General features: G+C 39.2%; 1 protein-coding gene and 1 long non-coding RNA gene across 5 annotated transcripts in view; one reads left to right on the plus strand and one right to left on the minus strand.

Annotated features, from left to right (window-relative positions):
- Nucleotides 1-2,109: 2,109 nt before the first annotated feature.
- MBTPS2 (membrane bound transcription factor peptidase, site 2) overlaps nucleotides 2,110-25,093 on the minus strand; it is a 40,089-nt gene continuing 17,105 nt past the window's right edge. The window contains exons 7-12 of one of the 4 annotated variants that reach the window (XM_018084237.2): nucleotides 24,319-24,499; nucleotides 21,868-21,962; nucleotides 19,419-19,614; nucleotides 9,300-9,375; nucleotides 7,900-7,964; nucleotides 2,110-6,278 (exon numbers count right to left, since the gene is read on the minus strand). In XM_018084237.2, coding sequence (XP_017939726.1) covers nucleotides 6,199-6,278; nucleotides 7,900-7,964; nucleotides 9,300-9,375; nucleotides 19,419-19,614; nucleotides 21,868-21,962; nucleotides 24,319-24,499 — 693 coding nt within the window. In that variant the 3' untranslated portion in view covers nucleotides 2,110-6,198. Of the gene's footprint in view, nucleotides 7,965-9,299; nucleotides 9,376-19,221; nucleotides 19,287-19,418; nucleotides 19,615-21,867; nucleotides 21,963-24,318; nucleotides 24,500-25,093 lie in introns of all 4 variants that reach the window. The other 3 variants (XR_001922145.2, XR_001922144.2, XM_018084236.2) reach the window with 3 other exon arrangements.
- Nucleotides 13,269-14,799, plus strand: LOC108641615. The gene is made up of 3 exons (XR_001922147.2): nucleotides 13,269-13,338; nucleotides 13,779-13,947; nucleotides 14,454-14,799. It is a non-coding gene; the product is annotated as an uncharacterized LOC108641615 (long non-coding RNA).

Below are 25,093 nucleotides of genomic sequence, written 5' to 3' on the forward strand. Positions count from 1 at the left end.
TATGTCAAATTCACTCAAAAAGCCTCATATTCTACTGTAATTCACAAGTCAAACAGAAAAAAAAAGCAAGGAAAGAAAAGGAGTCAGTGTGGCTTGATTTGTTGCCCACATATAAGCATCTGGTGTGATCAAAATGCCCTCAGGTGTCCTTCCAAGTATCCAGCTGCTGGTCCAGAATGTCTTTGATCTCCAGTTGGGCCTCACCCACATCTGCCAGCCCCATGTGTAGGTCTTAGAACCCTAAGACTTATCTACCAGGAGACAAAGGGAGACGAGTAGGGGATGAGTTTCAAAATGTTGTTTCAAGTCAGGTTATTAACCCAAGAACACCTTAGGATATCTCAGACCACACCAGAAGCCTGCGTGGGTAACTGAATCAAATTCAGCTGGCTTGGAGAAATTCACACTATAAAAAATTATCTGGTAATATTTTAATAGAGATCCTCACAGAGCTATGAAAAGGGAAAAAGATAGGAACTTTTGCAATGCAATAGCAAGTAAAAAAGATGACATTTAATAACAAAAAGAAAAAAAAAAGGAGAGAAAAAAATTATTCTTTTTGGTTTGAAAGATTCCTTTGAGGGGGAATGAAAAAGGATGTACAACCATGTGTTTTCAAGACTTTCAGAAGTGGTGGTTAGATAGTATTCAGCCACTAATATATTTGCAAAGAACTAAAAAGAGGTAGAATTAATCATGAACGTATAGAATATGACACATAATTGGTAAGAACATCCAATTCTATTTCAACAACACCAGAGCCTTAAAAGTATGAAAGTAAATACTAGACCCACATCTCTCTGAGGTAAAAAAAGGGAAAATTTTAGCAGAAGTCTCTGTGACTGGTGCTTATAAATGTTGTGCATTCTCCCAGCTTACTACCACAACATTAGAATCAAACCTTAAATTGTATTTCACTGGGTAGTTCACATCAAAAGGTCATAGAAATTCTTAAAAAAAAAGTTTAAGTGAGTTCAGTGCATACAGATCTATTGAAGATGTTTAGGAATGCTTCTGCTTCATGGTCCAAACTGGTATGATCAGAGGAAGAATTATATTAAGCTCATAAAAAGTTAACAGCAATAAGACTCATATATACAGTATTTCTTTTTAAATCTTATCCTCAATCTGTATTAGTGATTAAGGCAACATTCCTCAAGATGACATTAGGATATCATGGATTTTTTTCCATGATATCTACAGAACATACATAATCAGAATAAGGGATAATATTTTCAAAATCAACTGAAAAATCTCAGAACTCTCTTAGAAGCTTAAATGCTTCAGCAAAAAATTATGCTATTGTCTCTACCTTTCACATAGGTAAGAGGAAAAAAAAAAACCTGCAAAAAAAGTGCTTCACGCAAGTATTCAGAAAAATGCAAAAACTGCACAGTGACCTATGTGGGAAATCCTACCAGTGTGTCCCATCTGTGCTTTGTGCCCGTTCCTCATGGCCATCTTTTATCTGGGAACAAAGCCACGATTGCTGAAACAGTTCTGCTTGTATAAAGTAACAGCTTGTCCAGTAAGCAACAAAGGACAATTCTGTTCTCAGTACAAATAACCTGGCTGACTGTAGATGAGCTTCCTGGAGAAACAGATCAGTAACACTCCATTCTCAAATAAAGCTGAACTACCCAGTTACACTGTCCTAACCCAGTCCCAGGTGCACCTGGATACTGAAAGGAACTTGTTCAGAACTAGCCAGGATATGTGCCCAGCTCTGGCCTGTATATACAAATCAAAGGTTGTGATACATAACATCACCTTCATGTCATTTGAAGATCTGACGTTTTAAGTCCTTCACATAGGACTGGCCAGAAGAGTGGTTTCACTTACCTTCACTGTGGTATCCTGTGTCAAATATTGCAACTCTTACTGTGATAAGCTGGTAAATAAGGGGAAGTAAAGTGACAGTTATTATTTATTTTAGGAGGTGATCAGATACTGAAAAGGACAGTGTACCTTGGGGTGCCTTGTCAGTACCCAGAGAGAGAATATGAATTACAAATGAAGAGAATGAGAATATATGAGAGAATATGGCAATTGCCACAAATAAGGGATTATGTCACTCTACCTTATTTTTAAAAACAGATTTAAGCACACTAATAATCAAACAATGAATTTATTTGCAGGATACATTTATCATACATAGAAAACAATACTTATTGTTTGGTTGATTAAATAGAGAAAAAAAGCAAAACAAAACCACAATACATTAGTCAGTGTTCCATATATTTGTTAGCTGACATTTTAAAAATGAAGCTTTCTTTTTTTTTCCCTTTTTTTTAAAAAAAACATGATCATGAACAATGCATAGTGGGAACAAAGGGTCTAGAAATCTAACATTCCACAGCTGTGAGTCAGTGTGAAAAAGAAGGCTATGTAGAGGAAAAAAACTCCACAGTGAATTTCAAAACAATACATATTCCACTGACAGGCTTCAGATAAGACCATCTGAGTATATGAAATCTAAAAGCAAAGTTATGTAAGGAAAGAGGAATTTAAAATATTAACAAATGACTTGGGAAGGAAGGAAATAGATTTTTCTAGTGATGGCTTGGAAATAACCTCCAACCTTTCAAACTAATATCAACAAAGGTCAATTACGCTATGATGCTGCAGAAACCATCCCAAGACGAACATCTAGAGGTGAGAAAGATCCAGGTCAGTTTTACAAAATGATCTACAACTACTCATACTACTTATTCAGCACATATTTATCGATGGAAAGACACAGTGTTAAAAAGTTTCATCATCAGTCACTGAATGATGCAGTGAAGGGCTGGAAAACTGTACCTTCGTGCTCTGAAATGTTAATTACAAGTTCTTTTCAGGTTTCATGACAATGTAAATGGAATGAATGGAATTGCAGTGTCATATCCTGCTCTTTGTTCCCGTCCTTTCACACTGGGACAGCAGTGGGAAGGTTTCATAAAGCTGCCATAAACTGAAGTTCTTCACTGCCCTTAATCACTGCCATCTGCTCTTCACATGATGGTGGTGGTGGAGTCCAAGAAACAGGAGTCACAGAGCTGCCCTTTCCTGGCAGTCCCTTGTACAATGCTTCCCAAATGCTGCATTAATACAGGGAATATACCCCAGGTAACTCTGTCATATTAAATAACTAATCTATATAAAGCATTACATGAAATTCAGGATGAAGAGGATATAAAATACTTACTAATATTGGATCTTACCTGTGTTAAAATTCAGATTCCTTACTCACAAGAGTACAAGAACAAAGCTGAGGCAAGAATAGTTGTGGAAATTGGTCTGAATGCAGATGTACAGAATGCATATTTTACAAATAACTATATCTGGAGTTTAACTCACATCTTTTTAAAACAATTAAATACAGACTAGGCTACATAAACCTTTATAACCCTGCTTCATCTGTCATAAATGCCACAAATTCAGATCTTTCATATAGAAGACAATATACTAATTTATTTTAAAAATATTTCCTACAGGTCAGTCTTTGCCGTCATGTAAAATGTATATGAAACTATTGGGAAAACTGGGATTGTTGATGTGCTAAACTGAACAAAAATATATCCTTACTCAAAGAAAGCTGAAACACCCTGACTGCTATGGGGAGGTCTGTCCTGAAAACTTTATTTCTTCAGTATACTCTACACAGTCTTGCTTATCCCAGTTATCATTCAGAACAGCACAAACAGCAGCATTAAGAGAGTGATGGATTCCAAGGTTGACCTCTTTTAGTTGCCCTGAAAAATCTGTGTTTACCATGCTTGTAGCTGAGGCTTCGCAGAAACTAAGAAACATAAACATCAACTGAACAAAACTCATGCAGCTGTTACATCCCCATCACTTATCATCTGTTAACAAAGTTAAGATCAGTTATGGGAGAACAACATAGTTTGTATTTTAAAATCCAGAGAAAGCCACAGAGAGAATTAATAGAGAGAAGGAAAAAGAAAAACAAAGGCCTACATTGCAGAATATGGAGGACTGTTGTAAGTTACCCCTAAAAAAGTACTAATACATCCTGCAGCTGTATATGTATCTGCTATAAAAATGTATGTATATATACACATACATATCCACAAATGCAGAACCATCCCTGGAAAAAGTAACTGTCAATATAGTTGGTTGTTTCATTCTAAATAAAAAGGATGAGTTAACAAATTTTCCACTGTGGTTCATAATTTGAGCTAACTAATCTGCAAGTTTGTCTATACTTTTTCTAGTGAAGCCTCTTTCATTTAACTTGTACAGAAGCAAGCTGGTTCAAATTTCCTAATTAGCAAAGAGCACGTAACATCCCCCATGCTAAGAAGTTTGCCATTTTCACGTTGTATTTTGCATTATCAGAACATGCTATGTAAATCTTTGCTGATATAAAAAAAATCTCATAAAAAACAAAGCAGAACAGTGATAATAATGATGGAATTTTTCTAGCAATTTTCATGTAAAAGATACATATAACATTTCTGAATATTAGACATTACTTTTTCCATCTGATACAGATTTAAAATGCATAGTATATACATAAATAGTAGTAGCCATCCAATCTTTAGGAGTGCTCTGTTCTATAGTCCAGTCAATATGCCATATAATTACATTGATGGATTTTGTACTGAAGATTCTGAGGGGCTAATTAGAATAAGAAGTGGAAAGATTTCATTTTAAGGAAAGGCTTCCTTTCTATTTTTACAAACACAAAGAAACATCACAAATACTCCAGAGTAAAAATCCAACACACAGAAATCACTGTGTCCTTTTGTGCTAAATAAACAACCAAAACCCCAGGAAAAATCCTCCCAATAACTGTATGCATGGCACATGCTTATGAGAATGTAATCCCTATGTTAGGATTACAGGAGAATGAAATGGGTCCACTGAACAACTTTTTCTCCAGACAGAGGTCCAACTTAAGTACTACCTTTGTCTACAGGTAATTTAAGATGTGCTGGGTCACCATTCATGCCCAGTTTGCTTGAAGTCTTGATTCAAAGCACCTAAATCGACCCTTATTCAGTAGAGTTCCAGATTGTGGAGAAATGGACTCATGAATTATTTTTAAACACTTCCAGTAGTCTCTCTTCCATATAAGATATCTAGGGCCTTTACAGCATACCAGTGTGTCTGTTTTGCTAAAACCATGACCAATGTCTTCTCCACCCTCTTCTTGATCTTGAGGGCAGACACAGACTGAAGTTCTACTTTACATAATCACCGAAAGTCACAGTTATACTAAGTAAACTGGATTTAATTTCCTTTGATAAGACTTCATGGTTTTGGTGGCACACTAAATAACCAGGAACAACCTGCTGGCCTCATTATAGCAGATGTAATTTGTGTATGTTAATTCAGAAACTTTTTTTAAAATCTGTTGCCTACATCTGCATGAGAAGCACTATGCTAAAAGATTGTCACAAGCCATTGTAGTCATACATATAAAGTATCAAACGTCACGTTTTGAAAGTAAATATCCTGTCTTACTAAATTCCATTAAAACTCCTAAGTGCAAATTAATTTTTTGCACTGTAGCTTGGACAAGACACAGAGCCACTGAAAGGAAGAGCTCAGATCAGTAAGCAGTCACTTATGTGAGAGAGCAGGCCTCTAGAACAGAACCTCAGAGCCAGGCTTTGTGCAAAGACCAGGCTGCTCCTATTCTGTTCATGGAGAGAGATGGCAGAGTGGTCCATCAGAACTGCTCCCCTGAAACCTCTGTATGTTTCCAGGAGTGATTACAAGTTAGACTTTCAGGGCATAGTTTGTTTTACCCTTTCTTGCACTTTGTGTGACTTTTAACAGTCCCCCCAAAGGGACCAACTCACACTGGATTGACTGGAGGATTTACTCTTTCTTACCAGGATCTGTGCCTATATGCCTGGGCTGAAATGATTGAAAATGGGCAGCACAGGCCTGCCACCCCACAGAGGTGAACTTCAAGAGGTCCACTCAGCCTGTGACAGCGCTGGAGAGGTGAGTAAACTAGCCAGCAACAAATAAACACATAGGGTCTCACTACTCCTTCTATCATCTTAAGAAAGGAGTACATCTTAATTAAGTGTGAAAGGAACTGTGCAAAAATACACATCGGTGGGAAAATGCAAACATCAGTGATGAATCCAAGCAGTAGCACCTGGAACTGGGCTCAGCCCCATTCATAAAATTACCCAGGCTTTTACCTCTAGTGCCAAAAAAATGTATTTGACCTGGTCATGAACGTTTCAGTACTCCCTGCAGGCCAGTATCCATGAGCTTGTGTTCCACTTCAGTTGGTGAAGGAAGGGCCATTTCTGTAAAGGAAGTCTGGGCTGCAGCAGCTCCTACGGGGAGCACTGTACGAGGCAGAAGTTGCAGCATATTTTTCAAAAACTTCATATTTCAAATATTTAGGCTCCCAAACTGGAGCATTTTTGTTTAAATATCAGCCTATATTGAGACAAGCCTCTGACTGAACCTGATTTATAGACTAGGTAATATATCATAAGAGGACATGACAGTCAATATATAATCCTACTGGGTACAAAATATTACAGACTTAAAGAGCTTCAAAGTATGTCAGACATACTTCAATCAGCAAAATACTAACTGTTCTTCCACTGTTCATTTAAGAACAAGGATATTTCATGTATTCATTTCATTTCATGTATTCATTTCAGAAAGCAAAGCAAAATGTTTAAATTGTTCAATTCACAATCATATTCTTCCTCTAAATAATTCTGATCCAAGACCAGCTTCAACTAAATATCTTTGTTAACTATTTTTGAACAGAATGAATCCTACCAAAGGAAAACAACCCTTTGAAATAGAGAAAGCCATCAGTGAGTTACTGTACATATTACATGCATAGCATCAGAAGATAGACATCATAAAAACAACAGGTTTCACTTTTAACTGTAAACAGGTAGAATACAGGATTCTTTTCTGAGTAAAACAACACAAACATTACATATCACTTAGGAAAAATTGTGCACAGTATACTTCAGCACTCAGAAACTAAATTTCTGTTATCTTGTAGCTATTGCTGACAAATATTGCCTTTAAAAAAACTTCAGCTGAACTGAATGTGTTAAGAAACAGATGTGTGGCTTTGTTATCCTCCCACATGCTTCATTTTTAGCAGACACTGGAACTTCTCATCTACATCCTGAGGACAACATTCCTCCAGTCATTTTGGCCAGCTGAAAAGGAAAGCCACTAACCCATATTGCCACTGTCTCCCCATTAACACATGGTAAGCATTTGCTTAGCTTTTCACCATTTTGAGATCAGACTTTAGGGCTTCTTAGAATCCAGTCTGGTAGAATATCAGATTAAAAAAAAACCAAAACAAGACAGTCAAGACTACACTGACTGACAAATGATCAGAGCCCACAGAGATTTTCTGACAATTATTCAAATTATAAAGCTGGAATTTTTTTTTTCTCCCACTTTACAAATGTTTGAGGCCAAATAATTCCCTTATTTTGAGACCTAAATTAATGAAGTCTAACTTTTTCCTGTGAAACTTTACAATTTCTCCAAAATTATTACAGTTTTTAAAGAGGAAATAAAAAGGTTCTTAGTTCTATTAGATTTCTCATGACCACAGGCAGGATGTTGTACAGTTTTAAATTAAAACAGCAGCCACCAGTGAGTGTTCTTTCTGTATCATTTTAAGGGAATTATTTCAGTCTCAGTACAGGACAAGTTTTAAAAGGCAATGGATTCATTATTTCTGTGTACTTTGAGAACTGATGGAAGTGTATCCAATGTTCTATCGTGCTGTCACCATCCAAAGTCCCAGTGCAACATTGGCAGCCAAAAGTGCACTACCAGCAAGCAAAATTAAAAAACCAACAAGTTCTCTGTTTTGTTTTTCTACAATGAGGGAACTCAGTGTGGCTTCCAAGAACGAATTTAATATCCACTGACCATCCAAAGCGAAGCAGGGTACAGCATTGATAACTGCCAGTGCTCCTGATAGTGAAATTAGATATCTGGTTGACTTTAGTTAAGGTTCATGAATAATATTCAAGCAAATGTAAAAAAAATATAAATATATATATATATAAAGCATATATAATCATATTATTTCTAGTATGCAGAGAGAAACATATGAGGGTTATTTTTTTTAGCTGCCATTCCGTTTCACAGAAATTATATGAGTAAAATATGAGCTTTACACCATAACATACCTGCTCAGAGAATTGCCTCTGCAGATCTTTATTTTTTTTAAGTGCTAGGTTGGCATATTTAGACAACCTGCACTCTTCACAACTTGAATAAAAACAGGAGACAGTGAAACCACACTTGATGCTGCCCATCTTCCTCCCTTGCTTTATGTGGTTTTGGAGGAAGATTACAGCTCTGACACCATGCCTGAAGTAAGAAGGTATTCTAGACCTATGACCCAAGTATGAAATCATGATTAGGAATATTTTCCAAAACACTCCCTAGTAAATGACTAGAATATAATTGGAAATCTGGCCTATCTCTCCTACTTACCTGTTAGCCAGAAAAGCTGAGTGGATTTCTGTACGTGTGTGTGCACGTGAGAATGAGGCACGGGTAGACAATTTTTATTGTTGGTAAAGGCTTCCTAACTGCAATACCCACCTTCATCTTAAATGGCCAGGCAAGAAGACATATGATTCAGAAAGCATCTGGGGCAGCGTGAACCTTGTATGTTCCCAGAAAAGGGGAGATTATGTTTATCTTTACTCTAGTTCTATGGACTACACTGAACTATACAGTTTAATTATTCTATAGTCATGTATAAACATTTCAGTTTCTAAGGTAAGAGTTCTTAGATTAGCTATATTCAAACCTACTAAGCTTTGTACATGTGTATATGTATCCTCTCGTTCATTAACAAGAATGTATAAACTGAACTATCCTGCTTTTTGAATATGCTTTGTTTTTCTGTTGAAGAAAAAATTAAAAAGAACCATACCCTGTTATTTAGTTCAGTCTAATGACACAAAAATGGTAAAACTCTGACATACCAAAGCTAGCAAGAACATCTTATTTGTCCTGCTGTAAATTCAGACTTACTTTCACCTTCTGGTCACATTTGTTAAGGCTCACCCTCAAGAGTTAAAAAAAGCACTGACGAGAAATATATTGTTAAGCGCAGCAAAGTGAGAGATTTCATTTTGAGCTTGGCACATGGACAATAATCAATGGAGAGATGAGATAAAGATGTCAAAACTCTACAGAAATATTTCAGAGCATCCTGTCTAAAATGATATCCAACTGAAATTTTGCTAGGTCACTAAATTCTGAACAATTCTCTTCTTGCCTTAAAAGAACAAACATACTTTAAAGGATACTTGCAAAACGTCTCTATCACCACAGGCAGATCGATGCTTAGAAAGTTTTGTCGTGGTACAAAACTGCTGAGACTTACTGAAATGAAAATATAAAGACACACAAAGCATGAAAAGTAATTCCAGGGTTATAACATTACGAATTTTAGCTTATAATTTTGCAGACACATCAGATGTGAAATGACCTTCTTCAAAGAGGAATAACCAGTCTAAATATGGGTTTGGTTGTTTTTTTTTTTGTTTTCACAAGAGTGCAGCCATTAAATCTTTCTTAAACATATCATAGTAAAGTCATAGTAAAGTCACTATCATAGTAAAGTCACTCCACAAAATACAATTAGTATTTCAGCAAAACTAGATCTAAAATACATATTTTCAGAGGCAACTGTACATCTATAGTCATAAAGACTCCTTTGTGTAATTTCAGTTCTTTTCAAAGAAAGATATTATAGCTACCAGACTTTTTCAACATATGCAGTACACATGTATACTGCGGGTGCACATGTGTATTTTCTCTAAAGGCCAGAAAATTCTTCTCTTGCAGTACCTGGAGAAGCTCCCCCTGACCTGAGGCTGAGCTCATGGTATACAGGAGCGGGGCAGATGGGGAGCAGAATTCTGGAGTCCCTCTGAGAAAGCCAAGGCTACGAGGTGAAGCACAGCTGTACTGCACAACACCAGTTAGCCAGTACATAAGTAGCTTATCTTCTGTGCTCAGATGATAAGTGACTCCAAGATATAACTTAATGCAACTTAAACACCCGAGACATGGAACTCGGCATCCTTCCTATAAACAGTGATGTGAAAATTGCAACGTCAAGCACAACATGATCTTGAAATACTTTGTTACTGTACACACTGTTCTTTGAAGGTGTACGTGAACCTTCAGTTTACTGTATGTCAAATGTTTCTTGAGAGGTTCTTCAAAGAAAAGTGAGGTAACTTGAGACCTGCCAGAGTACACCTTGTTAGTACAGGGATGCTCCATTCAGGTTCTCTCATAAAAAGTCTTGTTACAGTCTTTCAAAGTAAACAGCAGTCTGAGTCTGTCAGCATCAGGGATCATTTAGAAACCTTAGTTCTATGACAGCTGGAAGTAAGACACCTTTCCTATACAAGGAAAGTAGAACGGAGTCTTATCCCCAGAAGGAAGGGTTTAAGGTAAATTAAGGCAGAGAGAAAATCACCTTGAGAATAAACTTGAACAGTACCAACAATAGTCCTTCTGTCCCTAAGGAACGACTTTGGATGTGAATTTTCCCTACCTACTTGGGAAAAAGTTATAGCCATAAGAAATACCACCTCCACAGAGATATGCAAAAGCAAGAGTTCAAATCCCACACAATACAAACATCTCTTGGGAAAGAAACAATTTAACCCACCCTTACAGAAATTTTAAAAGCATAGGCTAAGAGAAAACTGGGAACATAACATACCAAAAATGTTATTCAAACTCAGAAATGTTGCTAACTATATCTTAGTTAAGAGTAGATCAGATTTCTTCAAGTTCAATAAAGAATTCAAGGACACAGAAACAAAGGTGAGGGGAAGTAGTTCCAAAGGCACATAAGGCAGGGAACTGGTCCATTCAGTCACATGAAGACATTTTCTTCTTTTAACAGATGCCCTTGTAAATCCAGCCAGCAAGCATACTATGGGGATGGAGAGATATATATAACAAGGAGTCCCAAAAAAAGAATGGTTTGGTGTGGCAACAAGCAGAGAACTTTCCATTACCAAAACTGCCGCTGTGCTTAAAAGTCATGTTGCCTCTTCCAGCTTAAGACCAATCTTTGATTTAGAGAAAATAAATCTGTTGGACTACTGAGGAAAGAACAAAACAGACAGAAATCCAGGACACCACCCAGCTCAGAAAGTCAGAGGCATCCAAGTCAATCACAGTATCATAGAATGGTTTGGGTTGGAAGGGAGCTTAAAAGATCACCTAGTTCCAACCTCCCTGGCATAGGCAGAAACACCTTCACTAGACCAGGCTGCTGAAAGCCCCATCCAACCTGGCCTTGAATATTACCAAGATGGGGCATCCACCACTTCAATGGGCAACCTATGTTCCAGTGCCTTCCTTCTTCCTTGTACCTAATCATTTCTAGAAGAAAACCTGTATGACAAGCCACTGATTATCAGAGATACCGCTAAGAAGTTCTTTGAAACATTCTGTATTTAGTGTCAGCCACTACAGTAAAAAAACCAGCTGAACAACAAAAAAAAAAAAAAAAAAAAAAAAAAAAAAAAAAAAAAAAGAAAAAAAAATTTTTCCTTGACATCTAGTCTACACACAAATTTACTCAACTAAATGCAAGATTTTATTAAAATACTTATTTAGCCTTATTTTAAAAGTTACACTTGTTAACCAGGAAGACACTATAACCTTCTGCAGCTTGATACTGGAGGTTGCCCTGAAGCAGGTGCAGGACCTTGTAGTGGGTCTTATTGAACCTCATGAGGTTCCCATGGGTTCTCCTTCTTGAACTTGTCCAGGTCCCTCTGGATGGCTTCCCGTCCTTTGGGTGTGTCAACTGCACCACTCAGCTTGACATTGTCTGCAAACCTGTTGAAGGTGTAATTAATCCTGCTGTGGGGGGCCTGCATCCCAGCCCTTGGACAGAGCTGCCCTATGGGATGTGTTCCCCTAGCCGGGAGGGCAGCTCCCCACACAGCCCTGCCCCAGCTCTGCGGTCATTCTAGGGCCATGAGGTCACAGAGCCCCACGGTGCTGCACTGGGACAAAGAAACGACTGCTCAGCCCCTTTCTTGACAGCAGCAGCAGCGACAGCAACAGCAGTAGCAGTGGGTGTGAGGGGGACCATGGTCCTTGTCCACCACCTCCTCCTCCTCATCCTCCTGACTACTCTGCATGCCAGGGCTGCTCAGGCTGCTACAGGGCAACTGCAGGAAGCAGGTCAGCTGGTGGCACCAGTGCAGCCTTTCATGGGCCAGTGAGGTCTTCTTACCAAGAAATGTGGATGTTGGGTTTTTCTTCCAGTGCTTTACTGAGGGTTTTCTCTGTGTGAGCACTCTCCTGGTAAGAGAGTCTCAAGGGTCCATCTGCTCCTCCAGGTTGTTGCACATCGCCTTAAAGGTGTATTGCACTGCCAGCTCAGAGGTCCCCAGGTCCTCCTCTGCAGCTTTGGCAATCCACTGACATCAGGCTCTCACATTTTTACCTGACCCCCTTCCAGTGCTTCTGTTCACAAAGGCAGAAGACCCTAATATGCAATGGAAACATTTCTTTGTGCTTGCTTCTAGCTGATTCTCTAAAAGAGTCTCTGGAAGCTTGGCAGAAAGATGGTTTGGAGCCCTTAGAGCCTGCAGGTAGATTCTCAATGTCCCTTTCTTTGAAAGAATAATGATCAGCAATGTGTCAAGAGTTTATTAATGAGCAATTTTCCTTAAGATGCCGAGGTTGGTGGTTTGCTGAAATCTTTGCCAGTTCGAGTCCTTAAGCAAAAGCGTGAGCCCACAGGTAAGTTAGTTGGAGGAAGTAGCATTTACCTTTTAATCTTCCTTCCATGTGAAATGCAAGTTGCTCCTTCCATAGCCAATGCCAGCCACTGGCATGGCCAGGTACTTGCTGTCCTGTGGTCAGCTGGTGTCAGCCATCAGGATGGCTGTGCAGCAGGCTCTTCCCCCAGTGCCTGCTCTTGCACATCACATCAGCAGCCAAGCTAAAAAGTGTGTTGGTTTCAAGACATCTGGATCAAATTCCACAAAAGATGAAAAACGGGACTCTTGCACAAATGTGGCTCCCACTGTAGCTTCATCCCAGAGCTTGCCCTGAGTAACGAGAGGCCCAAGGCAAAACAGCAGTTCAGAGAAGGATCCCTCTCGTGAGCTGAGGTCCAGAGCAATATTCTGGCTCCCACACTGGGCAGGGAACCTAGAGGGAACCTTCCCATCCTCCTGTATCCTGAGCCATGCTGAGGCTTTAACTGTCTCTGCTTTTTGGCAGTGCTGTCCAAATCTGGAGAAGAACGCAATGGAAATGCCAAAAAATCTCCTAAAACAGGCTCAGAGCACTCAGGTACTGAGCAGTCCTGCTGAGGTCCCTAAGTGAGAGGCACAGCCTGAAACCTGGGAGCGGCTGCAAGGGGTGCCCAAGCTGGAGAAAAGGCAGATGGGGGGGAGCACAGCTCAAGTGTCTCCTGAGAGGGCCTGACTCCATCCCCTTGTGGTATGGGAGTCAGATCAGGGAGGGAGAGTTGCGGGTGGCACTGCCTGCTGCAGGGATGGTTTTTGTCCATGTCCCTCGAAAGAGTGACTGGTCAAGCAGTGATGCTCCCCTCTGTGCTCTCCTCCTGACCATCTGAGTTTCATTCAGAGGGACAACCTGTCCCAAAGGATGGGAGTGTGCCTCCAGGCACCAGCACTGGGGGGAAACAGAGAATGTCCTGGTGGTATCAAACATACTGCAAGCTTACAAGTGGTGCAGAGGATGTGCTAACATTTGAATTTCTCCTGCAGAAGTGACTGTAGCAACGACCACACGTGTTCCCAAAGCTGAGCAGCACATTGAAAGTATTTTCTGTCGTGGAGTAGGCTGTATGATAGGCATAGTGATAGTCCTGGTTGCTGTGCCAGTTGGGATACTGTTGTGTACTGCTGCAATCTGCTGGTGGTGTGATAGAAAACGGTGAGTCATCAATCCCCCCACATCCGCTGCCTCCTTCAAAGGCTGCTCACAGCCACAAAGCATTTTTAGTCAGGCTGCTGTGCAGCAGTGAGTTAGTGGCTAGCCATAAAACTCTGTTGAGTTTTCTGCTGTTGTCAGAGGCTTTAACTTGCCTTTTAATTCCTGGGTCTTCTCCTGGGGAGCCTGCTTGCACTGGAGCCAGTGTTTGTTCAAACTGAGCCTGCCTGGACAAGAGTAGCCTCCATGACCAACAGGCAGAGGCAAAGCAAGGTCAGGATGAGAAAGAGTGAGAGATAATACTGCTCTAAAAAGCAAGACATGCACTGGCACTTGCTGCTGACCAGTGAACCTGTCTGGAGGAATCCCCCTACTTAGTGGTGCCTTGAGGTGCAGGTATTCACCTTGACAGCTCCACCCATGGTGGTGAGCTTTGTCAGCTCTGGGCCCTGCTGTGGAGGAGAGTCCCCGTGTCCCACCTGCAACTTAGCCACCTCCTCTCTCCACAGGCGTCTCTCTGGAGACCGGCAGGAACGTGTTGGTCTGATCTCCCGCCCAGAAAGCCTGAACAGTTTATCTGAACCTGACCCACCACTGTAGCAGCCCTAAGAAACTGGCACATCTGATCCCTGAGCTGTCCTTGTTCCCCAGCCCTTCCTCAGCTGCACTGCAGCAGCAGCAGAAACTACCCAGCCCCAGCCACAACAGGAACAGCCTCGTCCACCCCCAAGCCTGCTGGCCCAGCCCTCCGGACAGAGCTGAGGGTGGGCTCATCAGGGAAGGGGTTGGGCTGACAGAAACATGACCCACAGCTTCAGGGATCAGCTCTTTTTGTCTGAATAAAAGGAACAGAATCATCACACAAGTGTCTCGGTAGCATCAGAATATCCTGAGTTGGAAGGGACTCACAAGGATCAAGTCCAACTCCTGGTCCTGCACACGACCACCCAAGAATCACACCATGTGCCTGACAGTATCATCCAAATGCTTCTTGAACTCTGTCAGGCTTGGTACTGTGCCCTGAGGAGCCTGTTCCAGTGACCAAGCACCCTCTGGGCAAAGAACCTTTACCTGATATCCAACCTAAACCTCCCCTGACACAACTTCAGTCCATTCCCTCAAGTTCTGTCACTGGTCACCACAGAGAATAGATCAGTGCCTGGCCCTCCTGTTCCACTCATGAGGAAGTTGTAGACCATGATGAGGTCTCCTCCAGGCTGAACAAGACAAGTGACCTCAGCCACTCCTCAAATGGTTTCCCCTCCGGGCCCTTCACCATCTTTGTTGCCCTCCTCTGGACACCCTCTAATAGCTTCATATCTTTTCTATATTGTAGTGCCCAAACCTGCACACAATGTTCAAGGTGAGGCCGCCCCAGAGCAGAGCAGAGCAGGACAATCCTCTCCCTTGACCAGCTGGTGATGCTTTGCCTGATGTCCCCCAGGACACGGTTGGCCCTCCTGGCTGCCAGGGCACTGCTGACTCATATTCAACTTGCCGTCGGCCAAGACACTCAGATCTCTTTCTGCGGGGCTGCTCTCCAGCCTCCCATTACCCAGTCTGTGTGTACATCCCGGTCAAGTGATATCCAAACTCGTCATGCTGAAGGCTGGTATCAGAACATCGGATCTGACCTCTTGTTCATGAGCCAAAATAGCAAAATGGCTGAGGCATCCAGTATATTCAAAGGCTTCAAAAGACACACACTCCAATATACTGTAATTTCAAAACCCTAACTGCTGCTTGACTAATGGCCACTAAGTCACCACCCTGAATCTGAAGCTGTGCCTACACTGAGAATGGATCACTAATCTTCTTCTCTTGTTGTTACAACAAATTGTTGTCACCAACAGCCACTAGACATGGATCTAAACTCCAAACCTTGCTACCGAAGCAAACTCCAAACACAAAGAAACTCTTCAGGAAGTTGGTGGACTGAGCTCTAGTCACTGTAATATGAGGCAATGAATTTAGTGGTTGTAACGGATTAAACCTAATGGCAGTAGGCAAATTTGTCCTCCTAGGAATAACAAAAGGCTTGTCTTGAAAAAGACACTGCTGGGAAGAGGTGAACAGCAATGATCCTGGGTGAGAGAAAACACTCATTGTTTTCCCACTCTAATTAAACAATTCTTTGACCTGGAAATAACATTTCTTTTGTTGGCTAATGCTAGATGGTGTTGGCAAATATCAAGAAGAATGCACAACAGATACAATTTTAATTAGAAGTGACTGGGAGACTAGGTTGACCAAAGAGCTTTTCAAAACTTCTTCATGGGGGAAAGGGCATGTATGCTATAGAGGAGACGGACAGCATGGCATGAGATATTTCTGTGTGGTCTCCAAAAGAACTACACATGTAATTCTTTAAGTATGGGTTAAAAGCAAAGAAGGACCATCCTCAGTGGTAAGGGTGAACAAGCATGGAAATACTGAGAAAACAGGCTGGACCACAAAGACCTTCATCATGGATTATGGCTGTTGTTACTGATAAACATGCCCAAAGCCAGGAAGTGGCTTTTTTTTCTCTTTTTTTAAGAAGACTCAAATACAACAGAAGTAGGAGTCCAGTTCAGGGAAATTATCAGGAAGTTATCTCCTAAGTAAGTTCCATCTTCTTTTCTTGAAGGAAATCTCACAGTTTTTGATCCCTGATGGGCAACAGTAACATTCAGGGACATGATGTTTCCTCAAGTAGTGTGAATTCCAGATATGAACCTTAGTCACCAGATTCTTTCCAACCAACAAGGGCCAGAGAAAGAAACAAAAATTTTGCAGTATCAGAAATCACGAGGGAATAAAAACCTTCACACATAATAAAGAAGAAACAGTGCAAAGTTACATGGTAGTACTGACAGGGCCCTCCATTTCAGTCTTACATATCATCTGTCCAACACAGGGAGAGCCTCTAGAGTATAACCGCCTGCGATAAGAAAAGTTTAAAAGTCTTGAGTAATACCATGTGTATTAAACTGACAGTATGAATTATATTGGACTACATTCAATACTTTTTACAGAAGGAATGCTAATTAAAAGGATTAATCAATGTGTCTGTCCCAAACAACATGTATTCCTAATCATTCCTTCCGTTTTAGTTTTGGCCAAATCTCCAGTGCTTTAGGTTCATTTAGGATTATGATTCCTTCCAGAGATTTTTTTTAAATACTGGAAATAAGTGCTATATATAGCATCCAAACCAACAAAAAATATTTTTGCTAGGATATTTTAATTTGAGGAAACAAATATTTAATAGAAATAAGCTGTAGAGTCTATTTCTTCTAAGTAGCTATTATGGATACACATTTTTAAAAATACATTATCTGGAAGTTACCTTCAAATGGAAATATGAAATAACTACTGCTTCACCATAAATCAGGACTATCATGACAACATTACAAGCCTAAGTAAAAAATAATAAATGCATAACCTTAGAAGGTTATTCAAACATTACTGGCATTTCTAGAGAAAGTAAAGACATAATACACCCTAGTGTAACTCTCATGTCATGTTACATGTTAAATGTAGCACCACTCTAAAAAGTAATGTTCCCTGCAGGCAGAAAGATCACACTAAAGAATAAGGCATTTCTCTAAAACACATTCCAATTTCAAAAGTCATGCAGTAGAGGAGGAAGTTATTTTCCTTTCTTAGCCATAAAGAAATGGTTACCACTAACCATACCAATGGTTAGTCACATTTGACAAAAAAAAAAAAACAAACAAACAAAAACGCACCAGACCTGTTGGCCCCAGACAGTATTGTACAGTGCAAAACTAAGTTTGAAATATTTAGAAGCTGTTTCATTGGGATGCATGAAACTCTGTGATGGTACAGTAGATTATCTGCTGCCCAAGCCAGGATTTTAGAATTTTAGCTCAGATGTTTTTCCAAGGGGAACACAAAGCATAGGTTGCATTTTCAGCAAAGTTTGTAATAAAGTCAAGCTTTTAGCTTTCAAATTAATACATTCAATGCACAATTCCCAGGGACAATAAATCACTTTAGAATTATATTCCTACATGTGTATGCAAACGGTATTTTCACACAGTAACTTCTTAAAGTAGAACTACCTCTTTAGATGCAATAACATTCTTTTCTGACTTCTGGCCAACTGATAGGTTCAATTCTTTTGCAGAATTGTTGTTCAGCAGGAAACACTGACCAAAACTCCAGTGCTCCAACATATTGGAAAAGAGAATAACATCAATTATTCTACAATACTGATAATTTGTATTGTTAGAGACCAAGAAAATTAATTCTATATAGTTATAAAACTCTCTTCTTAAAATACGTTGCTCCACTTGGAATAGATGTCAACAAATATAGAACTGTGTGCTGATATCACACATGTGAACAATGTTTTCCTCTTAAATGGCAAGAGGCCAGAAATAAACAAAAAGACCATCTTCGGGGCTTAAATGATGGCATATTGTAAAAAAAGTTGAAATAAATACCTCCTCACACATTATCAAATTACCAGCACAGAAAGATAAAGACTGATAGATTAATTAAAAATATGTTATGCAAGAATGTTAATGGCTTTACACTACCAGATTTCATCACTGTTTATAAAGCTCTTTTGTACCTAATTCCAGTGTTTATTCAGAAAAGTACAATGCCTTGCTAAGGAGATACTTCCAAATGTCTGAAGTAAAATCACCCTGAGAGGTACAGCTGACTAGGAGGAACAGGTAGGTTCCTCACAGGAAGGGACAGTAGTTTAACACTTAAAACCTTTTAAAACCCGTCTGAAGCTAAATTTCACCGTGTCACTCACGCTACTAAGTACGACGTTCATAAGTTTGTTCATTCTTTCCATACTCTCTCCAGCAGCAGAATTACTGTTTACTTATATACCTGGCTCAAGTACATAAGCTTGCCTAAAGAAGAGCCACAGTGAATTTCAAAGTAAGGAACTAAACTGTTATATGTTATTTAATTTAGGGTAATCAAATGAAAAAAGAATAAATCAGGAAAAGACTATGTTGTGATAATACTTGTGGCTCTGTAGTCATGGGAATCTGCCACTGATACTTGCATATTAGGTGTGATTCAAGCAGTCATGCTAATATTTCAAGCAGTCATGCTAATATTTCAAGCAAGGTGCTAGAGCAAGATGCCTACAGATTTTACAGTAGCCTCTTGAGAGGTTTGTGTGCTAGGAAAATGCAGGTATCTGATTCCTATGACTAACCTGAGTAAGATCTGTTCTAGAAATAGCCCTTTCACACTTTTCTAAAAAAACAACCATCTCATATCACATATGGTTTCTATTACCTTCATAACTCATTGCACTGTGCACATTTCATTTTAGGCCTGAGTAGTCCATGTCTCTCCACTGGCTGTAACAAGAAATGGATTCTGCATTAAACAATTTAACTGACAAACATTCCAAGACCTTGTTCAAGCAGCCAGGCAAAGGAAACCATATTGGAGATTGTTTTTGCTAAACTGCTTCAATAAATAATACCAACCTGTGTACTGAAGATGCATGGGGTGTCCTACATATAGCATGTCAATATGGGGTGGATGCTTTACCCTGATTAGCCTTGTTTGGTTCTCCAAAGAAGGAGTCACACAAAAGCTCGGAACAAAGTGCTTCTGGCAGTCCATGTTGGTTCGACAAACTTTGCTGGCTTCAATAACTTTTCGTGCTGGCAGACAGGCATGCTGCAAAGGGCATTTGAAATGATTATGAAAGTTAAAGGTATTTACCAAGGGATCAGAATAAAAGAACTAAATATTCCTTTTTAGAGAAAAGAAATGCCTCACTGATATCAGCCCATGAAGAGCTGAAATCTGATTTTTTTCTTAGTTTTTTTTTTGTCAAATCCTGAAGAACCTCTACCTGATACATATTCAACCTTTTACTCCATATTTAGTGAGGAAGAAAGGGTGTGCACATACACCAAAATCAAAGCAAAGTATTTTTAGAAAGGTACACACCTGCATAACAAAAAATGAAGGCATCTAAACATAAGTCAGTGGTTTCTAATGGATGAAGCTTGCATCAACATACTTGTGACTTACCTGTATTAGAAGTTGTAGTCCTCATTGATCTAAAACCTCGTTTGGCCGAACAAAAGCTTATGTTCAGTAAATAAAACAAACCTACCAGGTGTGTGATAGCTAAGAAACTATTCTCAACTAAGATGAACACGGGACTTAATGCAGTGCTGTGTCCTTATAACTCCTACCTATAACTCTACCACTCTACAGTCTGAAAGATCAGATCTTTCTTACTCCCGACAGGCCAAAGACAGTACAGCAGAAGGGAACAGGAAATTGGTTTTCCCCCTCATGTCTCTTGTAAAAGCTCAGTGACACTTTTCCTTTTGTTCTTAAAACACAAGCAAGGAAAGTTCTTAATCTACTGTTTACCTTAGGACAAAAAAAAAAGTGATTTCTGACTTTTTAGCTTGATCATTACACTCCCCAGAAATGCCTGAGTGTCAGACACTCGCCATTAAGCTTGATACAAGCCCTTCCTATTCCAATGACAGGGAGAGGTCATGCACACTTTCAAATAGTCTGCATAGCACTGCAAAGACTATGTAAAATAATTGTTAAAAAACTCACAGCCAGCCTAAGGACACTTGAAAGTCACAAGGTCACAGGCTTCTGGATGCTTTTATTTCTTCTCTGTTCATAAGTAGCAGCTATGAGCTTAAGAATGTCAAAGCTCAGTGGGATAGTGATTTATCAAATCTTGCTGAACTCCAGGATGTTACCAGTTACTGACATATTTCAAATGAACCACTGGAATGTGCTCAATTCTTAGTGGTTAAATACCACAGAAACACCCTGGAGTGGGAAGCTTACCATCACAGAAACTGTAAACATAGCAGATTTGGAACAGACTTACTTGAATTTCTTTGAGTATTTATCACTAGAGATCAGAAAAATAACAAACTGGTATGTGTAAAAAAGTTTACACAGTTGATACTTGTGCTCTTTTTCTTGTAAAGAGAACCAACAGAAATATTCCATCACTGTCAATATGAAACATATTTTAACAAACATCTCTGTATTTTCATAGAGTCATAGAAGGGTTTGGGTTGGAACGGACCATAAAGGTCATCTTGATCCAATCCCACTGCCATGGGCAGGGATACTTTCCATTAGACCAAGTCACTCAGAGCTCCACCCAACCTGGCCTTGAACACCTTCAGGGATGGGGCATCAATTTATTCCTCATATCTAATCTAAACCTGCCCTCTTTCAGCTTAAAGCCATTCCCCCTTGTCCTATCACTACATTCCCTTGTAAAAAGTCCCTCCCCAGCTCTCTTGTAGCCCCTTTAGACACTGGAAGGCTGCTGTATTCTCTTTTGAAGGAAGTAAGTCAAAATCCTGCTGAGAAAAACTTTCACATGACAAGAAAATGAACATGGTGAAAAAGGAATCAAATAGTGGCCCTCATTTTGAGAAACTGGGCAACTTCTAGGACTTTCTCCTGCATGTTTTTTGTTTAACTTAGGAAGCAGCACTACTGACTTCAAACAAAATAACTGAACAGGTAGTCCACTGCTTTGCTTTGCCTGTGGTGCTCAATACCTTTAAAGACTGAAGCACTAAAATAAGCCAATTTCACCTTCTTCTCAAAAGTTGTTTTTTTCTCACCAGTTCTGCATCCAGGATACTGAAAATCAGTTAGGTGTCTTTTTGCCTGAAGGAATGAGGGCTCTTAAGATTTTTTATGATTCTTCCAGAGACTCTCTGATTGATCATGGGAAAAATCATAATTAATATTTTGTGGGGTTTTAAGCTGTAAATGGGGAGAATAATATACATATATACCTTTATTACAAACTGTAGATATTTTTAAGCACATGAGCATGCTGCATAAATGTTGGTAAATATTACTAATTAATTTAAATAATTTTAGATTTACCAAAGAGAATTAGCAGTTGAAGCAACTTACCAGATGGCTGTCCAACTTATTGCTATATGAAAAGCAAATGTCTGTGAGGCTGCTGTTATTACAACATTCAACTGTGCCATCGAGTCTTCTGTAGACTAAAGAACATAGGGATAGAGCAAATAGTTGATATTATAGTAACATCCTGAAAAAAAATTAATCTCTGAATAAAGCAAAACAACCATCCTGCAGCCTTTGAGAATTATAGTAATTCACACAGCATAGCTGACATTCAGTCACAACTAAAAAGAAGTTTTACCACCAATGTGTGTGAATGTTACATACTGATTTTTTCATCTTAATAAATCTCCTGGAGATACTGGGCATCTACCACTGCAGGGTTTTGAGCATTGTGAGTTACAAAAACCATTTTATTCATTGCCCCCAACTTGCATCAAGGTTTGGCATAGTAGCCACTACTGTACTGATGTCACTGGTTGGCTATGGAAATGACAAGGTCCAAAATATACTCTGTAAAATGTGAAAGCCTTTACAAGATTCAAATTCTGAAGGCTTTTCAAACCTTGAGGGTTGCAGCAGTGAATAAACGATGTTTTAAACCATGATTTAACTAGTTTGGAATCTTTGCACAGATGCTCTTTAAATGAAAGCAGCCTAACTAACTGTGCAACAACTGCTTAAAAACACACACACTAAACAATGGTCACTATAAGAACCTGTATAACAGCAACTGTAGTACCTTCTTTAGGAGAGCAGTAACATGGAGCTTTATGCCTGGGGCTTACAGGTGCAAGCACTGTACCATACAAACCTTCCTTCAAGTACCCTGAGGCTAAGAAACCACATAGATTTTTGAACAGTGAATGACCATGAAATTAGTTTCCTTATAAACTACATTGAAAACACTTTAATTTCAGGAAGGTCCTTGGAGCATTGTTTTCTGTCTAGCTTCATACTCAGATAGTTTACTCTCCATTTGTTTTATGATCAAGTAGATGGGGTCCATTTGCTATATACATTTTTATTGATACTCTGTATTTATGTCAAGTTGTGAACTGTCAAGGTTTTGATAAATGACAGCTGCTAGAGACCAAACAGAGTTCATTTAATTTCAGAGGAATATTTCTCACTGCTGGAGGCTTATGACTCCAAAAATGCAGACAGACTAGTCTGATTAGAAGGCAGCAGTGGGGACAAAGGGCTGCTAACACAATAAAGCAACCAAGCTTGGAAGCAATACCAAGCCTCCAGTATTAAGCCTCTAGTATTTCAATCTAAATAGGACTGGTTCAACTGCAGAATATGCAGTTTTATTACCCATTACTCTGAAATTGCATTTCAGAGAACAGCAGAACCTCAGCATACATATACCTACAGTGCCTGAGAATTGGTTCTTACCAGCCCTGCCCAGCTGAAAGCATGTGCCAAAGTTGCCCTCCTCTTCAGAGGCATAATCCAAACTGTCAGGTTTCTAAAAGCAGGTTCTTACCCATACTCCACTAGTTTCCAGTTTAAATATTTATCTTAGTTCCAGCTGTAAGATTATTTTCCTTACATACTAAAAAAAAAAATTACCTTTTCAGTTTCACAAAAGTACTACAATGCATCAAACAAGGGTAGTCGAGTTGCCTGACCTCCTGTTTATTTCCAGTATGATGGAAAAATGCAGTGAAAATTCTAAAGCTCTGAATAGCATCATACAGGTTTTGCTCAGCAGTAGCCCCTTACCTTTGGAATTCAGTTTCCATGGATGCTTGCATGTAAGAAAGTCTAGAGAGCTTTAGGGCATGTCATGAGACATTCAGCCAATTTAACTTGACTGTTCTTTTTTGTTCTACTTAACTTTTGTTTATTGTTCTGGTTTAGTTCAGTTCACATTTCTTTTTTTTTTTGTTTCTCAGGGGTAAGCCCTTATAGCAACAAGCACTCTAATGTATAAATGGAAACAGACTGACTTCCAGAAGCAATATGTGCAATCCAGACAAAACTGAGTTTATGGGCAATGACACAAAACCAGTCTAGTGAGACACATCAGAAGAAGTGACCATAATAAAGCACATCATTGGGTTAAGCCATACAATTTGCAATGTCACACTGATCAAAGCTGTAAGGTAATGCGTGGAGTTTACATCTGCAAAAGATCACTGAGTGATTTTAAGTTAACGGAACTTAAAATAGAGGAGATAATTGCATTACTGATAATAACCAAGTTTTGCAATATCCTGAAAAGGCAAATTTTATTATTCAGATCATACAGGGTATTTGTACAGGATGACTGAAAAACAAGAGAAATTCTTCTGTCTACCTTGTCCTCACTTTCAGATTTCACAAAACAGCACTGGTAACTGCTTAAGATGGGATAGCAGACTTGACTCATGAGAAATCTGACTCCAACAACAAATCCTAAATCCAAAACAGTCTTTTAAACATGATAAAATTAAAATATAAATTAATTAATACATAAAATAATGAGGAGAGCACCTAAAGTCATACCTCTAGTTGGAAAGCTTAATTGTTGTAGGGTGGCTGCACTTACACAGTAGCCGACCTGTGACTTCTCTGAAATGTCTCCCAGACAGGAATTCCAGTCTTCCACATTATAAACTGGGCAGTCTTGTAGGTTAGTGACAAGGTCTCCCACAAAAAGACCTCTTGGTCCATTGGCAGGAGAATCCTGAGAAAAACAGTGAAGTCAGCCATCTTATTGTAGTTAAAACTATACAGATTAGTTTACAGTTCTACTGAATAACTACAAAATCTTTAGGTTAAGATACTATTTCCCTAGAAACAAAATTCCTGACTCCGATTATTTCAATTTATGATAAAAGCATTACAAAAAATACCATCCTTTACAAATAATGACTATTTAGTGCAAAGAAGGAAAAGGAAGAAAGGGAAGAAAGGAGGACCTCCAAGTGTCCCTAAGACCTCTTCAAATTTGAGTAATTGTTTTCATACAAGTTAAAATGGTAAGAAGCCCCACAACATATTAAGTTCAAGCAACTTAAATGAATACCCTGAAACTTTCAAGAAAGTGGTGTGTACCTATACTTTAAAAGGTAATAAAGCATTATAAATGTCACTCTCTCCCTCAGTTATATCAGTTAACTTTCAGATCGAAGAAAGGCTGAATCCTTTCAGCTGTGCTGTTCAACTATGCTGTATTTGATTAAGTCAGAAAAAAAATCAGGCCTTTCCAGAATCTCAGAAGTCTATCTCTACTTTGCTTCCAGCTGACTAAACAAGGAACTCAGCTCAAAATAATCTT

The sequence above is a fragment of the Manacus vitellinus genome, unplaced genomic scaffold (genome assembly GCF_001715985.3).
Source record: "Manacus vitellinus isolate BGI_N305 unplaced genomic scaffold, ASM171598v3 scaffold_7_pilon, whole genome shotgun sequence".
NCBI classification, from domain to species: Eukaryota; Metazoa; Chordata; class Aves; order Passeriformes; family Pipridae; genus Manacus; species Manacus vitellinus.